At 40.3% G+C, this 15,618-nt stretch overlaps 2 protein-coding genes across 7 annotated transcripts in view; one reads left to right on the top strand and one right to left on the bottom strand.

Moving 5' to 3' along the window:
• Kpna1 (karyopherin subunit alpha 1) overlaps positions 1 to 15,618 on the top strand; it is a 596,817-nt gene that overhangs the window by 389,986 nt on the left and 191,213 nt on the right. The gene's annotated exons all lie outside the window — the stretch shown is intronic.
• Parp14 (poly(ADP-ribose) polymerase family member 14) overlaps positions 1 to 15,618 on the bottom strand; it is a 79,159-nt gene that overhangs the window by 24,396 nt on the left and 39,145 nt on the right. For 2 of the 6 annotated variants that reach the window (XM_048346762.1, XM_048346760.1), the window contains exons 2-6: positions 12,208 to 12,338; positions 11,234 to 11,267; positions 7,912 to 8,154; positions 5,260 to 5,496; positions 1,732 to 3,965 (exon numbers count right to left, since the gene is read on the bottom strand). The exons of 1 other annotated variant lie outside the window; for it this stretch is intronic. In XM_048346762.1, the coding sequence (XP_048202719.1) occupies positions 1,732 to 3,965; positions 5,260 to 5,496; positions 7,912 to 8,154; positions 11,234 to 11,267; positions 12,208 to 12,338 (2,879 nt within the window). Of the gene's footprint in view, positions 1 to 1,731; positions 3,966 to 5,259; positions 5,497 to 7,911; positions 8,155 to 11,233; positions 11,268 to 12,207; positions 12,339 to 15,618 lie in introns of those variants that run through there. 3 more of the 6 variants (XM_048346761.1, XM_048346764.1, XM_048346765.1) reach the window with 3 other exon arrangements.

The raw sequence follows: 15,618 nt of genomic DNA, 5'->3' as shown, positions 1-15,618 counted from the left end.
TACATACAATTGAATTTTACACTGCCATTAGAAAAGATAAAATAATGGCATTCGCTAGAAAATGGATGGAACCAGAACAAATCATGCTGAGTGAGACAAGCCCAGAACAGAGAAACAAATCATGTATGGTCTCCCCGATATGAGGGTGTTAGAACTAAAATGCAAAGAGACAGAGCAAAGTAAACAGGTCCCAAGACACCAAAGTACAGTAAAAAGCAAAGAGGATACAGAATGAGTGGAAAGTGTGTGAAAATAGTAATAATAATAACAACAATAATAATATAGCAGAGGGGACCATCGCCACATTGGACACAGATGAAAGGGAACTAAGCAACTCATGGGTGGGAATGGGAAGGAAGGAATGAGTGAAGGAGGGAACAGATGTTGCTAAACAAAAAGAACATAATGCACATATCATCTGAAATGGAGAAAATGATTTCATTGTTCAAGTTCACAGACTTCATAAGCTTTGTAGAGTAGAATGACAATTTTTATCATTTTGAAAGCTAAAATGTATACTGTGAAATATATGCAATAACTTAAGCACAATTAAAAAAGGAAAAAGAAATCACAGAGTAGGTACAGGTGTGGCTCTGGTAGAAGAGTATTTGCCTGAAAGTGAGTTCAGTCCTCAGTATTGAAAAAGAAAAGACAAGGTAGAAAGAAAACAAGTTTTCATTGGCTGCTGAAGTCTAAAAACATGTTTAGACATACAACTCAATGTTACTCAGACACAAAAAAACCAACGAAGTATTTAGAAATGTTAGAACACATATGAACTTTAGAAATACTTTTAGTGAAAGAAGTACTCCTTGTCTCCAGCATCCTCCAATGGAAGAAGGGAGGCCTGGCAGAGCAGGAGTGGTCCACAGTTTATTACAGATAGTTGCTCTTCTGATTGTTTAGAACCCAGGTTAGAAAGGCTGTTAAATTCCTTAAAAATCATATTAACTACCAGTGTCCCTTTCCCTACTTATCCCCAGTCTACATGAATTGTTTGTAATTGATGCCTGATTCCTAGACGTTCCTCAGGTCCACTCCCTGTCCCTCTTCCTCTCCATACAGAAACAACAAACTGGGGGCTGAGAATGTGGCTTAGTGGTAGAGTGCTTGCCTAGCATGCACGAAGCCCTGGGTTTGATTCCTCATAAACAGAAAAGGCTGGAAGCAGTGCTGTGACTCAAGTAGTAGAATGCTAGCCTTTTGCAAAGGAAGCTCAGGGACAGTGCCCAGACCCCGAGTTCAAACCCCAACACTGGAAAAAAAAAAAAAAAGAAAGAAAGAAAGAAACTGGTATTGGTGCTAATGGCTCTTCAGTCTCTGGCCCTCAAGCTCACTTCTGCTCAGCTCCATTGACAAGGTTCTGTCTTCTGCATTTCCCATACCCTGTTCTGTATCTTCAGATTTTCAAAAAAATGGCAAAGATAAATGCAATATCATATGATATTATATTATGTTATGATAATATATGATATCAAGATAAACTTTCACACTTACTGGAACCTAGCAATCTGATCTCAATACCCTTTCAATTCTCACAAATGATAGGCCAATTTCTATTGGTAAGTGGCACAATTATCTGAGGAAAGCCATTTTAAGGCAGGGATGTAGAGCATCTAACATCTCTTCATTTTCCCTTCCATCTTTGTCTTCCTTCAGCCCACTAGGAGAGATCCAAACATTAAGAAGCATCATGACACCTTGGTGATGTTTCTAAATAGAGACACTCACCTTAGCATTCTGTACACCTCCACTCACCAACAGCATTTTCAGGCCGCTTGGAGATACCAGATATAACTGTTCCTGTGATACATTTATAGGTTGGTCTACTGCCATTAAATGGACAGGGGAGGCTGTGTCAGGTAGGGACTCTGACTTGGAATGGGGGGCTGTATCTTTGAATATCGTGTTCATAGCTTCAACAAAGGCTCTAACAATCTTCATAGATGGGTCCACAAGGTAAATCTCTTTCAAGGACCCACCTTCGTGACAACTTTCCTTGATAGCTGAAACAATGGTCTCTACACACAGGCGTAAAGGAAAGCCAAACACTCCAGAGCTAACAGCTGGGATGGCTATGGATTGGTAGTTGTTGTCCTCAGCTAAAAGAAGACTGGAAATCACAGCTGTCTTTAATAGGTGTACACACCTCTGGGACTGATCTTCTTTCCACTGAGGCCCTACTGCATGGATCACATGGTGGCACGGGAGCTTTCCTGCTTTTGAAATGGTGGCATTGCCAGTTAGGACCTTGCCCTTTTTCTTCACTATCTGGTCACAATCTTCTTGAAGCTCAGGGCCAGCTGCCTTTAAGAGAGCAGCAGCAAGCCCACCAATATGCCTGAGGTCTTCGTTTGCTGCATTCACCACCACATCAACTGGAAACTGAGTTAAGTCACCCTGCTTCACAATCAGCATGACACCAGGGGCCAGCTCCCTCTTGAAGTTGTTGCCCTTCTCGTCCTTTTCCTTGTTCTCTAGGAGTTCAATGAAACAGCTATACAACCGCCTCACCTCACTTCTGTAAAACAATATTTTATCCTGGAAGAACTGCCTGGTTCCTGGCTTATCAATGTCAAAGGTTTTAACACAGATTGAATTCTGAGCTTTCTTGATGATGTCTGTGCCTTCCAGTACTTCACTCTTGGTACCAATAAGTAAAATGCCATTCTTTCTGTTTTCAGGCTGGAAAATTACCTGCACACTTGTCTTCTTTGGCCAGAATTCCTTCTTGTTTGCCCTGAAGTAGTTTAAAAGCAAGGATGGCTTGACCTCAATGAAGCTCTCTATTCTCATATGTTTTTCCAGGAAGTCAAAAACTAAGCTATAGACATCCTCGACTTCTTTCACACAGCCTGCAATGATCACCTCAGCTGGAAATTTTGAAGTCAATTCAGTGATTACCACCACCTTTGTGTGGGAATTGTGTTTCTTTTGCAAATCATTAATTTTCTTTTTCCACTTGTTGCCATTAAGAATTTCCTTGTCCTCAACTTCAATGCGTTTAAAATGTAAGGCACTGAGCATTTGCTCCTCAGCTTGTTCTTGATCTTTAGCAGAACAGCTGGTCAAGTCAACAGTTGTATCCTTTAGTTCATATATTGCAAGAATTTTCTGTTTTATAAAGAGAAACAGAGACAATTCTTTACAGTCTACCTGTTGCAAAAAGGAGGAGACCTCAGAAGAAATCGGAAACGTTTTATGCACCATGGCAAACATCATTGCCAAGACTTCACTCTTTACTTTATACACATCTGCACGGGGGCCTTTCAGGCACAGGTAGTGAGTGGATTCATTGTAAGAAAGCTCCATCTCTGGGCACTCCATGCATAGACGCTTCAGGCTACCACTGTGGTACAAAAGAAAATACTTTCCTGGAGAAATGGCCACTTTTTCCTCCAGACTCTCCTGTTCCTTTCTAATTTTCTGCATGATGCTTTCTATTAATTCCTTAGTTTTCAAGGTAATGTTTTGGACATCTTCTGATTTTCCTGCTAAGATGACCATCTCCTCAGTTGGATCAAACTCAATCAAAATCCTACCATCTTCTAGATCTTGTTTGATGGTGTCCCACACTCCTGGCTCCACTTGAAGTGAGATAATTTCATATTTAGACCTGATGGCAGCGAGTGCTGTGGATGCCTCTTTCTGCCAGGTCTTGATTTGTGATCTTCTTTGACTGCCCAACGTGGCTGCAGGTCTGATGGTAACTGTACCGTTGAGTTGGGACCATGTTAGCTCACAGTGACGCTGTCTCATTTCATCATTTATCTCCTGGATCAGATGCCCTTCTTTCTGAAAAAACTTCCATAAATGAGGATCCAATATCTCTTTGAATGGTGCTGGGAGTTTGATCAGAGGCTTCTCCTTCCCATACAAGGCTGTGCCCAAACATGCATAGTAGGGGAAAACTGACATTGGCATCTTATTGAAGTTATGTTTCTTGGACATGATGTTGTGTAACACTTTAAAATAAAAATAAAAGGTCATCTTCAATATGATAAACAAGACAAAAATTTTCTAGGGTGAAAATCCTAATAAGCATAGAACTTTGATGTGCTATAAAAATCCATCAATTATCCCAAGTGTCCAAAGATAAATTGCTATCTGTTAACAGTCTCCAGGTATATCTTCTTTAATAAAATAACTGCTTTCTACCTAAGATGGTGATGTTAAATTCCTTGTAATTAAATCTTATTCTCTGTTTCTTCTTATATCATGGCTCCACACCCATTACAGTAAGGAACAAATATGAGTTTGGTCATAAGTGTGTGGATAATATTTTCTCTGGTATAAAGGGTATTTTTCTGCTCAGTTTGGACAGTTCTAGAACTTAAGTGTTCACAGTTGACCCAGTTTGCATTAAAACCTTTCCTAGGAGAAGCAAGTAACTGATAGCTTACCGTGTGCCAGATACTACTCTAAGTGCACCTAAATATAATCATTTAATCCCTACAGCAGCTTTGTTGTAGGTACTGTTATGGCCATCCTTATCTGTAAATGCTAAGGCTAAGGTTGGAAAAAATTAAGTAAGTTGAATAACTTACTTAAGGTTACATCTGAACTAATATTCAGCATCTGTCAGCTCCAAAGTCTATGATCCAGCCATGTGAGAGCTCAGTGATTCAATAAAACTAGCCCCCTGCTACAGTCCCTCTCCTTTCAATGATACTAGGATTCCTCTCAGGAAGCATATTAGCAACGTGATGGTCACTTTATGGATGAGAAAACAGTAGATGCGGTGGGTTAAAATGACTTGCTGAAGAACATAAAGCAGTAAGCTCCAAAGTCAGGGATTGAATTCAGACCTGACTTCAAGTATTTAATGTTAATTTTATACCTGTTATATTCTACATCCTGAGGTCATGTGAGACCACATGTAAAAGAATTCCTGAGTGGCCATAGTGAGTGGTAAAAAAGCAATAGTTACAATTTATAGAATCTGTATGTTATTAAGAATGTCTTTACCAAAACCTGTTGAAAACAACTTGAAAACTTAAAGGTACCCAAAATGACCTATTATACCTCTTAGTTATTCGCAAATGGTGACACATTAGAAAATCTTTTATCTTTTAAAATCTTGCTCCTCATAGTCTGAGTCACTGCCCTCATGAAGTATTGTATCTCATGGGAACTGATTATTAATTTAATTTTTCTAAAAACATACATCAAATAAAGTGCATCAGAATTTAACTAACTGCTAAGACATGCTAAAAATGGCCTAGGTTATGTCAGATATCACATGCTAAGAACTATTACCTTTTCTGTCATAAAATTCAACCAGAGCTGAACTCTCATCTGGAAAACATTCAACACTGACAACTCTTCCTCCTCCATTGAAAGGATTTTCGAAGTAAAGTTGTAGCTGGTAGTCATCAACACCAGGGGGCAGGTTTTCAACTCTGATTGTTTTTGTAATTTCCAGAAGTCTTGGAGAAATCTGAAGTTTTTTAATTGAATGGTGCCTGGCACAATCATCAACAAATTTCATAGTATCTGCAGAGGGAAAAAAAAACAAGAAAGTTATTAAATCTCTGAAGTATACAGAAAAAATGGTCTGGCAATTAATTAAGATGAAAAGAAGAACTGACCTGGCTGTGGTGATACAAGCCTGTATTCTCAGCTTAGGGAGGCAAAGATATGAAAATCAGGGCCCTGAGTTGACTCATAAAACAAACCAAAGCAAAAAGGGTTGATGATATGTCTTGACTGGTATAGAACCCAAGTTTATTCAAACTCCAGTGTGACCAGAAGTAGGGATATGGAAGGATAAGAAATTATTCTAATTTTGAACACAAGATTGTAATACTACATACGAATCTGCATGCCTAAAACTTCCAGGCAATGAACAACATGTATATGAATGTCTTACATGGTTATTGCCATTGAGCAATGTCTCTCCAATCACAACCTTTGCCAACCTGAAATAGCATCTCACTTCAATCCTTTCTCAAGTCCTTCAAGAGCAACCTGCCTGCTCACATTCCTTAACCAGCTTACAGTGACTTTGGCTGCTTGATTCCAAGCATCACTGGCTCTTCCTGGCCACTCATTTTATTTCCCATTTTAAGAGAAGAAAAGAAAGCCAGTCTATTATTTTAAAAATCCACCTAGTTTTGCCCTTGCCTATACCATTTCCTGTGCCTGGTGTGTCCCTTTTCTTATTTTTTGACGTATTTTTTACTCTTCTGGGGATTCCACCCAGGGCTGTATATAGATTAGGCAAATGCTTCACCATCGACCCTAACCCCAGTCTCATCTGGGTTTTGAAGCATGAAGAGAGGCTTGCCAGATGGATAACATAAAGAGACATGACAAGCAGGAAAGCATCTGCCTAAAATGGCTTAGGGCATTTCAGATACATTCAGCCAGTATGACTGGAGCACAGACTTCTCAAGTGTAACCCTAATATACCTTGTTTGGATCTTCCCATTTCCCACAGCTTGTTGCTGGCAGATGAGATCACACTTTCTCCTCTTGTAGCTTCACTATTCACTTGCATGGAAGCCTCTTCCCTGACCCAGGCTGTGAGTTCCTCCAGAGGAAGAACTAGGATTTTTCACTTTGATGTCCGTAGCATCTACAGCAGTGCCTAACACACCATAATGCTACACTTTGGATCTACAAAGATCCCCTAAGGCCTATGCACTAAAGGCTAATAGGTGGAGGGAACTAAGTAGGGCCTAGTGGGAGGTCTTTTGGTCACCTGCATGGAGAGAAGGGTTTAGGATGACCCTGCCTCTTTCTCTCTTTTAGCTAGGAGGTAACAAGTATGCCATGGGCTACCTAGGTGTTGCCTTTCCAGGGATGCAAAAGCAACAGGGTCTAATGACCATGGAATGCAACCTCCATAATCGTAACCAAATAAACATCACTCCGTATAAGCTGGTTGTCTCAGGTATTTGTTAAATTAATAACAGGCTGACTAACCTACGAGATGTTAAAACGTTTTTACCAATGAACAAAAATGAGTGCTTTTAGATTTTCCTTTTATCATAATACTAATAAACTTGAAACTAGAATAACTTCTTTTGTTGGTTCCTTACCTGTCTTAAGTTCTATGTGAATCGCCTTTCCAGAATCATCTCATTTGATCATGGTGAACTTTAGGTAGTTATTGATGAGGAGAGTGAAGCACAGAGGACACAGTAACCACTAGAATTTTAATGACTTGTGCTCTTAATTAACCATCCCATTGCTATGGCCATAGAGCAGTGAGGGCGTGAACTGGAAAGTTCCTTTGTTTTAGGTGAAGATTGTTTTTACTCGTGACAGTGACCTTAAAGAGCCTAATTTTCTGTGTCATATACAGAAAAGGCCTAAGGTAAAAGATGGTAAGATTGAGAAGAGAACAAATTCTAGAGGTTGGATGCCTGGGTTCAAATCCAGTGCTTCCATTTATCAGCATATTGGTGACTTTGTGTGCACCAATTGAGAAGTAATGAGAGTAATGCCATGAAGTTGTTGAAGGAAAGAGAATACCTATGAAGTGCCTAGCAATAGTACATGTTTTATAGCAAGCATTATGTGTGACTATTAGTATTACTGCTTTAGAATCAAATCAATACTTACTCCTCTCAAAGAATGAAAATGCTCACTCCTTTACCTGGAATCATTTTAATAAACTTAGATTTTTAGACTTCTATTAAGGTATATTCTTTCTCTGTGTATTGCTTCCTCTCTGTCTCTGTCTGTCTCAGTCTCTCTCTTTCTTACAAATACATATGAACCCATACAACAAAAATCAACCTACCAAACATATCAGAACTTAGTTTGAAAGCTAACTTGCTTCTCTTTCAAAATTATTATTAATATGTAGTCCCCCTTTTGTTTTTTACTAACTATTGCAAAGGGTTGACTTCTCTTTAACTTGGGGTCCCAAATCTCAAGGTAGAAAGAATACTGGCTCACCTATGTGCTTAGGCAAGGTAACCACGGCGACATCCACATCCCGGTTTACTTCAGTTTGAAAGTCATCACTGGGCAGGCCACTTATGTTCTCAACTAATAAGGTCAACATCATATCAGTCACGTTTGCCCTAAGATTTTCAAATGCCACCAAAGAGGAAACGTTTTCACATTCTCTCAGGATATCTTCCTGTGTTTCTGATGTCCTGTTGGGAGAGAGTTTTGTATCCAGATCTTCTGACACATCTGATTTATGAGAGACAAAAAATGCACAGATGTTACATTTGTCTGCCAAGGTCTTAGCACAGTGAATTATTCTAAGATGTGACCCTTACTTTTCCAATCTTTTAGCCAACTTTTAGATAGCACTTAGAGTTTTACTTGAATGAATTAAAAAAATAAAACATAGTATTCCATTTTCTATTATTATTATTATCTTACATTCAACTTAATTAAAACTTTTTGTATCTTAACTTTCTAAGAAGCCCATCTTGTCCTCCATAGCACTTGACATTTATTTCTATCACCGCCCTCCATTACAACGATTGAACTAAGCTTCTCAAAAGTAAGACCCAGGCTTGTTCATCCTTGTGTTGCTGGCCCATGGTGGATAGCTGAGACTCAGTAAATGATGACTGAATAAGAGAATTACTGCACGCTGATGGAACACAATGACATCTGATGATGTGCACATACTTACGCTAACTAAATATGGTGCAAAGAGTGAGATATAATATGACAGTACTGAGTGAAACAGGAATAACCTCATGGGATAGGTGCTAGGCTTGGAATGAGGCTATATGCGTTCAACCCTGACTGCCACTCTTTAGCTATGTGACATTGGGCAAATGTCTTAATTGTATGTACATCAAAAACCCAAAACACTGAACTAAGTGAACTCAACAGTCTTCTTCCCAGCAATCAAGTTTCATAACCCATGACTATTAAAAGCTTGATCACAAGAGAAGCATGTCAGGAGTCAGAAGAGACAAAGGGGCTGAGCCTGTGCAGAAAGACCACAGAGATTAGAGGGAAATCTGTGAAGGTCTTGAGAAGTGCGTAGAATTAGGTAGAAAAAAGAAGGGTAAAGGGGATTTTGAGTAACAATCATTAGACAATTAGGAAAAAGTAACTTGATCACTCTGTGGTTCCAAGGAATGTTTTTGGACAGAGATGTGAAAATCACGGTTAGAAAGGTAGGTTAGGTACAGAATGAGTTCTGGGTGGTGATAAGGGTTTCTGTGAATCAACAATGGAATTATTTCGAAACAGTGTACAGGGCTGGTCAGACTGACAATGAAGAGATTCAGAACCAGAGGCCAAGCTGTGAGTGACCTCCTGCCAGACTGAATTTGGAAGGCAATAAGGGGGCCCAGCAGCCAGTGAGAGCTGGATAAGAAGAAATACATTCACAAAGCAAAAAGGCTAACATAGAGAGAAGCCTGAGAGGTGAGGTGCAAGCTGGTTGTGTATTTCAAAAAAACATAAGGAAGTGAAAAGGGGATCTTGTGTGTGTGTGAGAAGGAGGAAGAGACGCAGGAGGAGCAGGAGGACACAGATGGCTTCAGATCATGTTGACTCAGATTTTCCAAATGGAATATCCAACAGAGTTCTGGAATTTAGAAAGGGGTCCTGAGTGGGAATCTGGATGAGGAAATTCTAGAATTTGCCTACCCCAAGTGACCAATATTTCTCTGCTCTTGCCTTTGTCTGTTTTTCAAAACTTTCTAGTTGCTGGTTTTCAACTTTCTGGCCCCAGTTTAACTAAGCATATCCCAGCACTGGACATGGAGTATACTCATATCCATGATGTTCCTGTGTTCCTTTTCTTTACCTACGGTTTGCTCAGTTCTTAAACCATCTGCCCCATTCGAATTCCAAAGTTCTAGCTTTAGGGTAATTATCAGGATTCAGTGTGTAACAATATTTGAACAAAGAACCCTTCTGTACCTCCTTGAGGGGTCAACATAATGATCCCTTGAGGACCATCCAAATTCCATTCTGATTACAATAACTATCCTTACAGTCTGATATGGGCAAAAACATGTTAGAAAATGGGATTCCTATATCTCCAAACAATGAAAAGCCCATTGGTGAAGACAAGCTGGTTGGCTCATTCCAAGAACATGGTTAGGGCTTAACTAAATTTGGAACAGCACTAGCAAATCAGTTAAAATCTAGTGACAATTAAATATATAAAACTACAACATTAAATTTTAGACCCAGAGAAATAATAATAATTATAAATAATAATAAAGCAAGTTCCCAGGTTAAAAATGAGCTTGAAAGTACAGCACTTAGATCATCTTCCAAGAAAATAGGGAATAATAAACATTCAGAGGCAATGCACTGATTTTGAATCTAAAGAACGGAGAGTAGGATTTATCTAAGCAGACAACAAAATAGTCACCTAAGAATCTTGAAAGCAAGAATTAATCTGAAGACATAATATTCCTATTTCATAAGAATCTCGAGATTCTTAAGGAAAACACACCTGATTCTACTGAGAATACTTCCATATTAGGTGAACATAGTGAATAGGCTCCCTAACCAGTCATTTTGTCAAGTGAAAGTAGTTTCCATTCTAATGTTATTTTCAAAAAAGAGAAAGTTGCAGAAAACAAGACATGTTTGTGGCAGTTTCAAGTTGGAGGACATTGTTGGCACGCTTTTTACAATGCCTTTTCCTTAAAATTTGGGTATACAGCATGTTTCACCATGCTACCCTATGTAACAACATGAAAAGTAGTCATTTATAAGTGACAAGACAATATCCAGCCACCAGTTAAATAGCAAAGTACACAACAGCTACTTGGCCATTGGCTATTTCCCAGCAGGTGAGGTAAGAGCTCCTGATTTCCTGGACACTGTGTCTACTTCCTGTGCCAATGCTGGGATGATACTACCCACTGAGGTTCCATAGGACATAACCGGAACAGCCAGTACTCACAAAGCAGTGCTGACTCACAGCTTCCTCAGACATTTTCTTTTCCTTGTTTCTCATTGGCCAGTGGGTTGAAGTGGGCTCTAGCTTTTAGTCCACTGTGGGAATATCTTTCCCACTCCTCAATGGCAAACATCTTCCAGCCCCCAGAGAACTCTTCCCATCCTTCTACCTTCAACCCAGAGGAACCCACAGGGTTCATCCTTTGCATAGTCTGCAAAGGAATAAGAAAGCACAGTGCAAGGAAGCTCCAGGCTGAGCAAGCCCTGGATCTTAAAAGTTAAGAAGGTAAGAAAAGTTAAGAAGATCCTCCGACTTATTTTCCTTAGTGTAAGCAAAACTGCTCAGTGAATGCTTGAGCTACTGTAATTGAGGCTTTACCTGGTTCTTTGACATCTTCTTTTACCCTGGATTCCTAGAGCCAAACAATAAAGTAGTATTAATAGATTAGTAGTCATTGAAATCTTACATTAAGAAAACATCCATAAGACCAGCCTGAAGTTGTAGGGTAAATAGAAATGGCATTGGAACACTCTCATATGGGGCTCTTGGATGCAATGCTGGGGCTGTATGTCACAGCACACCCATCTGCTAGCAACAGATCACTGGTGAAAATAAAACCCAACGGAGTTCCTAATTTGGCCTATAAGGGAAATTAACAATTTTTCTTGATTTAATGTAGTGTGTACTTTATAACAAGCTTCACAGAGCTTGGTCATCTATTTTTCACAATTAGGGAAGCAGCACAAGTAGTCTGGATAACTGTCCTCTAAAAAACAACATGAAAGTACAACAAAATTGCAAACTTCAGTCTATAAAGAACCAAGACACACAGATCTGGGATTTTATATTCCAAACCATTATTATTGCAACTATGAATCTTGATTTGTTGGGGTTTTTTTTTTGGGGGGGGAGGGTCATAGGGCTTGATCTCAGGGCCTGGGCCCTGTCTCTGAGCTCTTTTTGTTCAAGGCTAGCACTCTACAACCTTGAGCCACAGTTTCACTTCAGTTTGCGGGTGGTTAATTAGAGATAAGAGTCTCATGGACTTTTCTACCCAGGTTGGCTTTGAACTGCAATTCTCAGATCTCAGCTTGCTGAGTAGCTAAGATTATAAGTGTGAGCCACCAGTACCTGGCCAAATGTTGACTTTCACAAAATGTCCAAAATCCAAGGAAGAGGTACATTTTCTCCGTTTCTATCATAGTGCCTCAACATGGCTCCCACCCCCTCCATATGTCTCAGCCACTTTTCACACTCCTCATTCCACCACATTTCCTTATTGAGACTCCCATACTTGGGAGCTTAGGGGACCCCCCCTTGGTCCCCCTGAACCCTGGCTTTGGTTGGTTTACCTTGGTTGGACTTTCCCTCTTAAAGATAGGGTCTTCATCTTGGGCTGTGGGTAGCTGGACAGTGAGCTTGAATGTTCCTATTCCTGGCCAATCCAACTCATGATTCTGTTTCTCCAGGACCTTCTGCCGAACTGAAATGTTGGAAAAAACAAGACCAAATGACAAGCAATCTTTATTTATGCCATTATTTCATGACTTGTATGACCATCAAGTTCATCAGTCAATAGCTTACCCAGTTTCCCAAGAGAGGCTCTATGTAGTAAAAAGAGGAAATGCTTAGAAAATAGATATGGATTTGAATTTCATCCTTGAACATCCTTTTTTAATACTTAGTGTTACAGTTTGTATCTGTAGTATCCCTGAGAAGCTCACATACTTTATATTACCAGCCTGTAATGCTGAGAAGTATGAAGGCATTAGGAGGTGGAGCCTATTTAGAGGCAGTTAGGTGATGGGGCGGGAGGCTGTGCCTTTGCAGGGATAGTGCATCCATCCCAGCTACTTCCTCTTCCTCTTTGTCACTTCTGGCAATGAGGTGAAGGCTTCCACCCTTAAGTGCACCCACTAAGAAATACTACCTTGCCACAGGCACAGAAGCAATAGGCCAACTGAGTGTAGATTAAAGTCTCCAAAATGGTTGTGGCAAAATAAAGCTTTCCTCTAATGAGGATGTTTTGTCCTGTTTTCAGTGTACTGGCAATTTGACTAAAACATACAGACATGTTTGTTAATGAGCACTGCCTACTAATGAGGTGAATGGATATTGTCTTGTACTAGGATTGGGTACATTTAATTGAAGACACTCAGTAGGTATTGAAAAGCAGCAATATTGTTCTATGCTGAGGTGAAATAAGGAAAGCAAGCTCCATGGAGAGCTAGGAAAGCCTAGGTACTGGGACATGGAAGGATGAAAACCATGTTTCAGGAAGTTAACTCTGATAAACCAGGAACAGAATTAGAAGTATGGTTAGGAAGCTATTTCAACCAATTCCTCTGTATTATGATAAGGACCTCACATCTGATAGGAAAGTAGGAAAGAAGAGAAAGGAGAGATTTTGCAGAAATAAGCTAATAAAAAAGAGAATCAACAGATACATTAAACAGATGAGCTATATTGAAAACACTGGATAGTGGGTAAGTGTCCAAAGATCTGGATTCAACTTTTAACTCCAAAATAAACTAGGTGAATGACCATAAGGAAATACCTGAACTTTTCTGAAGCTTCAGTTTCTCCACTTAACATTTTATCTGTGAATGCTCTTGGTAATATCCTTAAAAAGTAAGTGGATATAACTTGTCATTATATTTCAATGAATAGCCCGAAAGCTGGCAAGAGGGGCTAGAGAGAGAGAGAGGAGAGAGAGAGAGAGAGAGAGAGAGAGAGAGAGAGAGAGAGAGAGAGAGAGAGAGAGAGAGAGAGAGAAAAGGGCAATCAGGGTATCTCTCAGATCATGAAGGAAATGGAAGGAGTGAGTTTAAAGGAATGGGCATGGCCAATAGAGTGAGATGATGCAGAAAGAGATCAGAAAGAGACTTTTAAGAGCTCTGATATTACAGCTGTGACTCTGGAATAAATCCTGGGTTGCCTGTGTTCTGATATGACTCAGAATCTTTAAAGGGCAGCATGAATACCTTCCTATCTCAGTCAATCATGAGAAGGCCTTAGAATCTAAACATACCCTAAAATCAAGCTGAGACGGAAATCTAGACTCTTAACTTTCATCCTTATTGGGGAGGGGGCTGTAGTAAACTGGAGTGAGGACAGAGGACTGGGTAGGACCAAAGATGACTTAAAGCATGCTGTTTTATATGCCACAATTTCTGTGGTCTTGTACCTCTGTGTTTCACTCCTTTCCTTCTTTCCTGGGCTTTGACAATCTAGCTAGAACATGCTAGCCTCTTCTCAGATTGTGTGCAGTATTTGTGGATGTATGGTATTCCAGGAGAGAAGTGGTCGTAGTGTGAGTATGTGATCCTAATAGAAAGTAGGTGAATCTGGGAGGAAGAAGAGCAGAAACTGATGTCCAGCTTCCCTCACCCATAGTCACAGCCTTCTTCCTACACCAACCTTAGATTGCCCACAGTTGATTTTACTAAGGAAATGGCTTTCCTTACTCCAAGGATTCCTGGGCTCCTGGGAAATAATCATGAGTCAAATTATGATGACAAACTTTGATTAAAAATATAGATGTCTAAACCAAGGTTTAAAACGTCTTGTTGGGGAGTTGGGGATGCTGCTCAGTGAATAGTGAGAATACTTGCTTGGGTTACAGGAACCAGAGGCCTAGCGCTGATTCCCAGCACAAAAAAAGCTACAAGTAAATTTGCATGCAACTTCTCAGATATCTAGTTAACTATACAAAAAGTGAGCTCCAGCTTTCTATTTGCTCCTCTTTGCTATATAATCAGCTTTGCTAGAAAGTGCTGGTTGGCTCCTTCGGACTATTTTGCCTTTGCATGTGGCCTGCACCCATTGAAGCCACTTCCTGTCATTCTCTCTAGAAAAACAAGACTGACTGGAGAGGCCAGGCACTGCTTAGCAAAGCTCCTGATGAAGTCAAATGGGAAACTGATATTGATGGAGATTTCCACACCCTCAGAGCTCCGAGCGTTACACATTACACAGTTTGCAATCTTAGTAAGTTTTGAGTGGTCTCTGCTAAGGGGGCAAACCAATGGGACCACAAGAGCATTCTGTGTGTGCAGCGAGAGGCAGAGGGGCCTGGGAACTGAGGAGGAAGAAAGCTGAGCAGAGAGGCTGCAATCTGGTCTGCTATGAAGACTAAAATTAAGTTCTTTTATTGTCACAAAAATTGTATTTTGTGGGGCTGGGGATATAGCCTAGTGGCAAGAGTGCCTGCCTCGGATACACGAGGCCCTAGGTTCGATTCCCCAGCACCACATATACAGAAAATGGCCAGAAGTGGCGCTGTGGCTCAAGTGGCAGAGTGCTAGCCTTGAGCAGGAAGAAGCCAGGGACAGTGCTCAGGCCCTGAGTCCAAGGCCCAGGACTGGCCAAAAAAAAAAAAAAAAAATTGTATTTTGTGAGATGGCATTCCTCTGCAAGTGCCCAGTTGTATATTGAGTTCCGTTTCTGTTTGCCAGGGGTTATCAACAATAACAGATTCTTTTGTTATTTGTTTGGTTTCTTTTTTTTTTTTTTTTTTTTGGCCAGTTCTGGGTCTTGAACTCAGGCCTTGAGCACTGTCCCTGGCTTCTTTTTGCTCAAGGCTAGTACTCTACCACTTGAGCCCCAGTGCTACTTCTGGCCGTTTGTTTTCTATATATATGTGGTGCTGGGAAATCGAACCCAGGGCTTCATGTATATGAGGGAAGCATTCTTGCCACTAGGCCATATTCCCAGCCCAATAACAGATTGTTAAAAGACAGGCTGCCAGGGTTGATTAACCA

Source organism: Perognathus longimembris, chromosome 5 (genome assembly GCF_023159225.1).
Source record: "Perognathus longimembris pacificus isolate PPM17 chromosome 5, ASM2315922v1, whole genome shotgun sequence".
Taxonomy (NCBI): Eukaryota; Metazoa; Chordata; class Mammalia; order Rodentia; family Heteromyidae; genus Perognathus; species Perognathus longimembris.
Note: the sequence above shows the minus strand (reverse complement) of the source record. Positions and strands in the feature narration are given on the sequence as shown.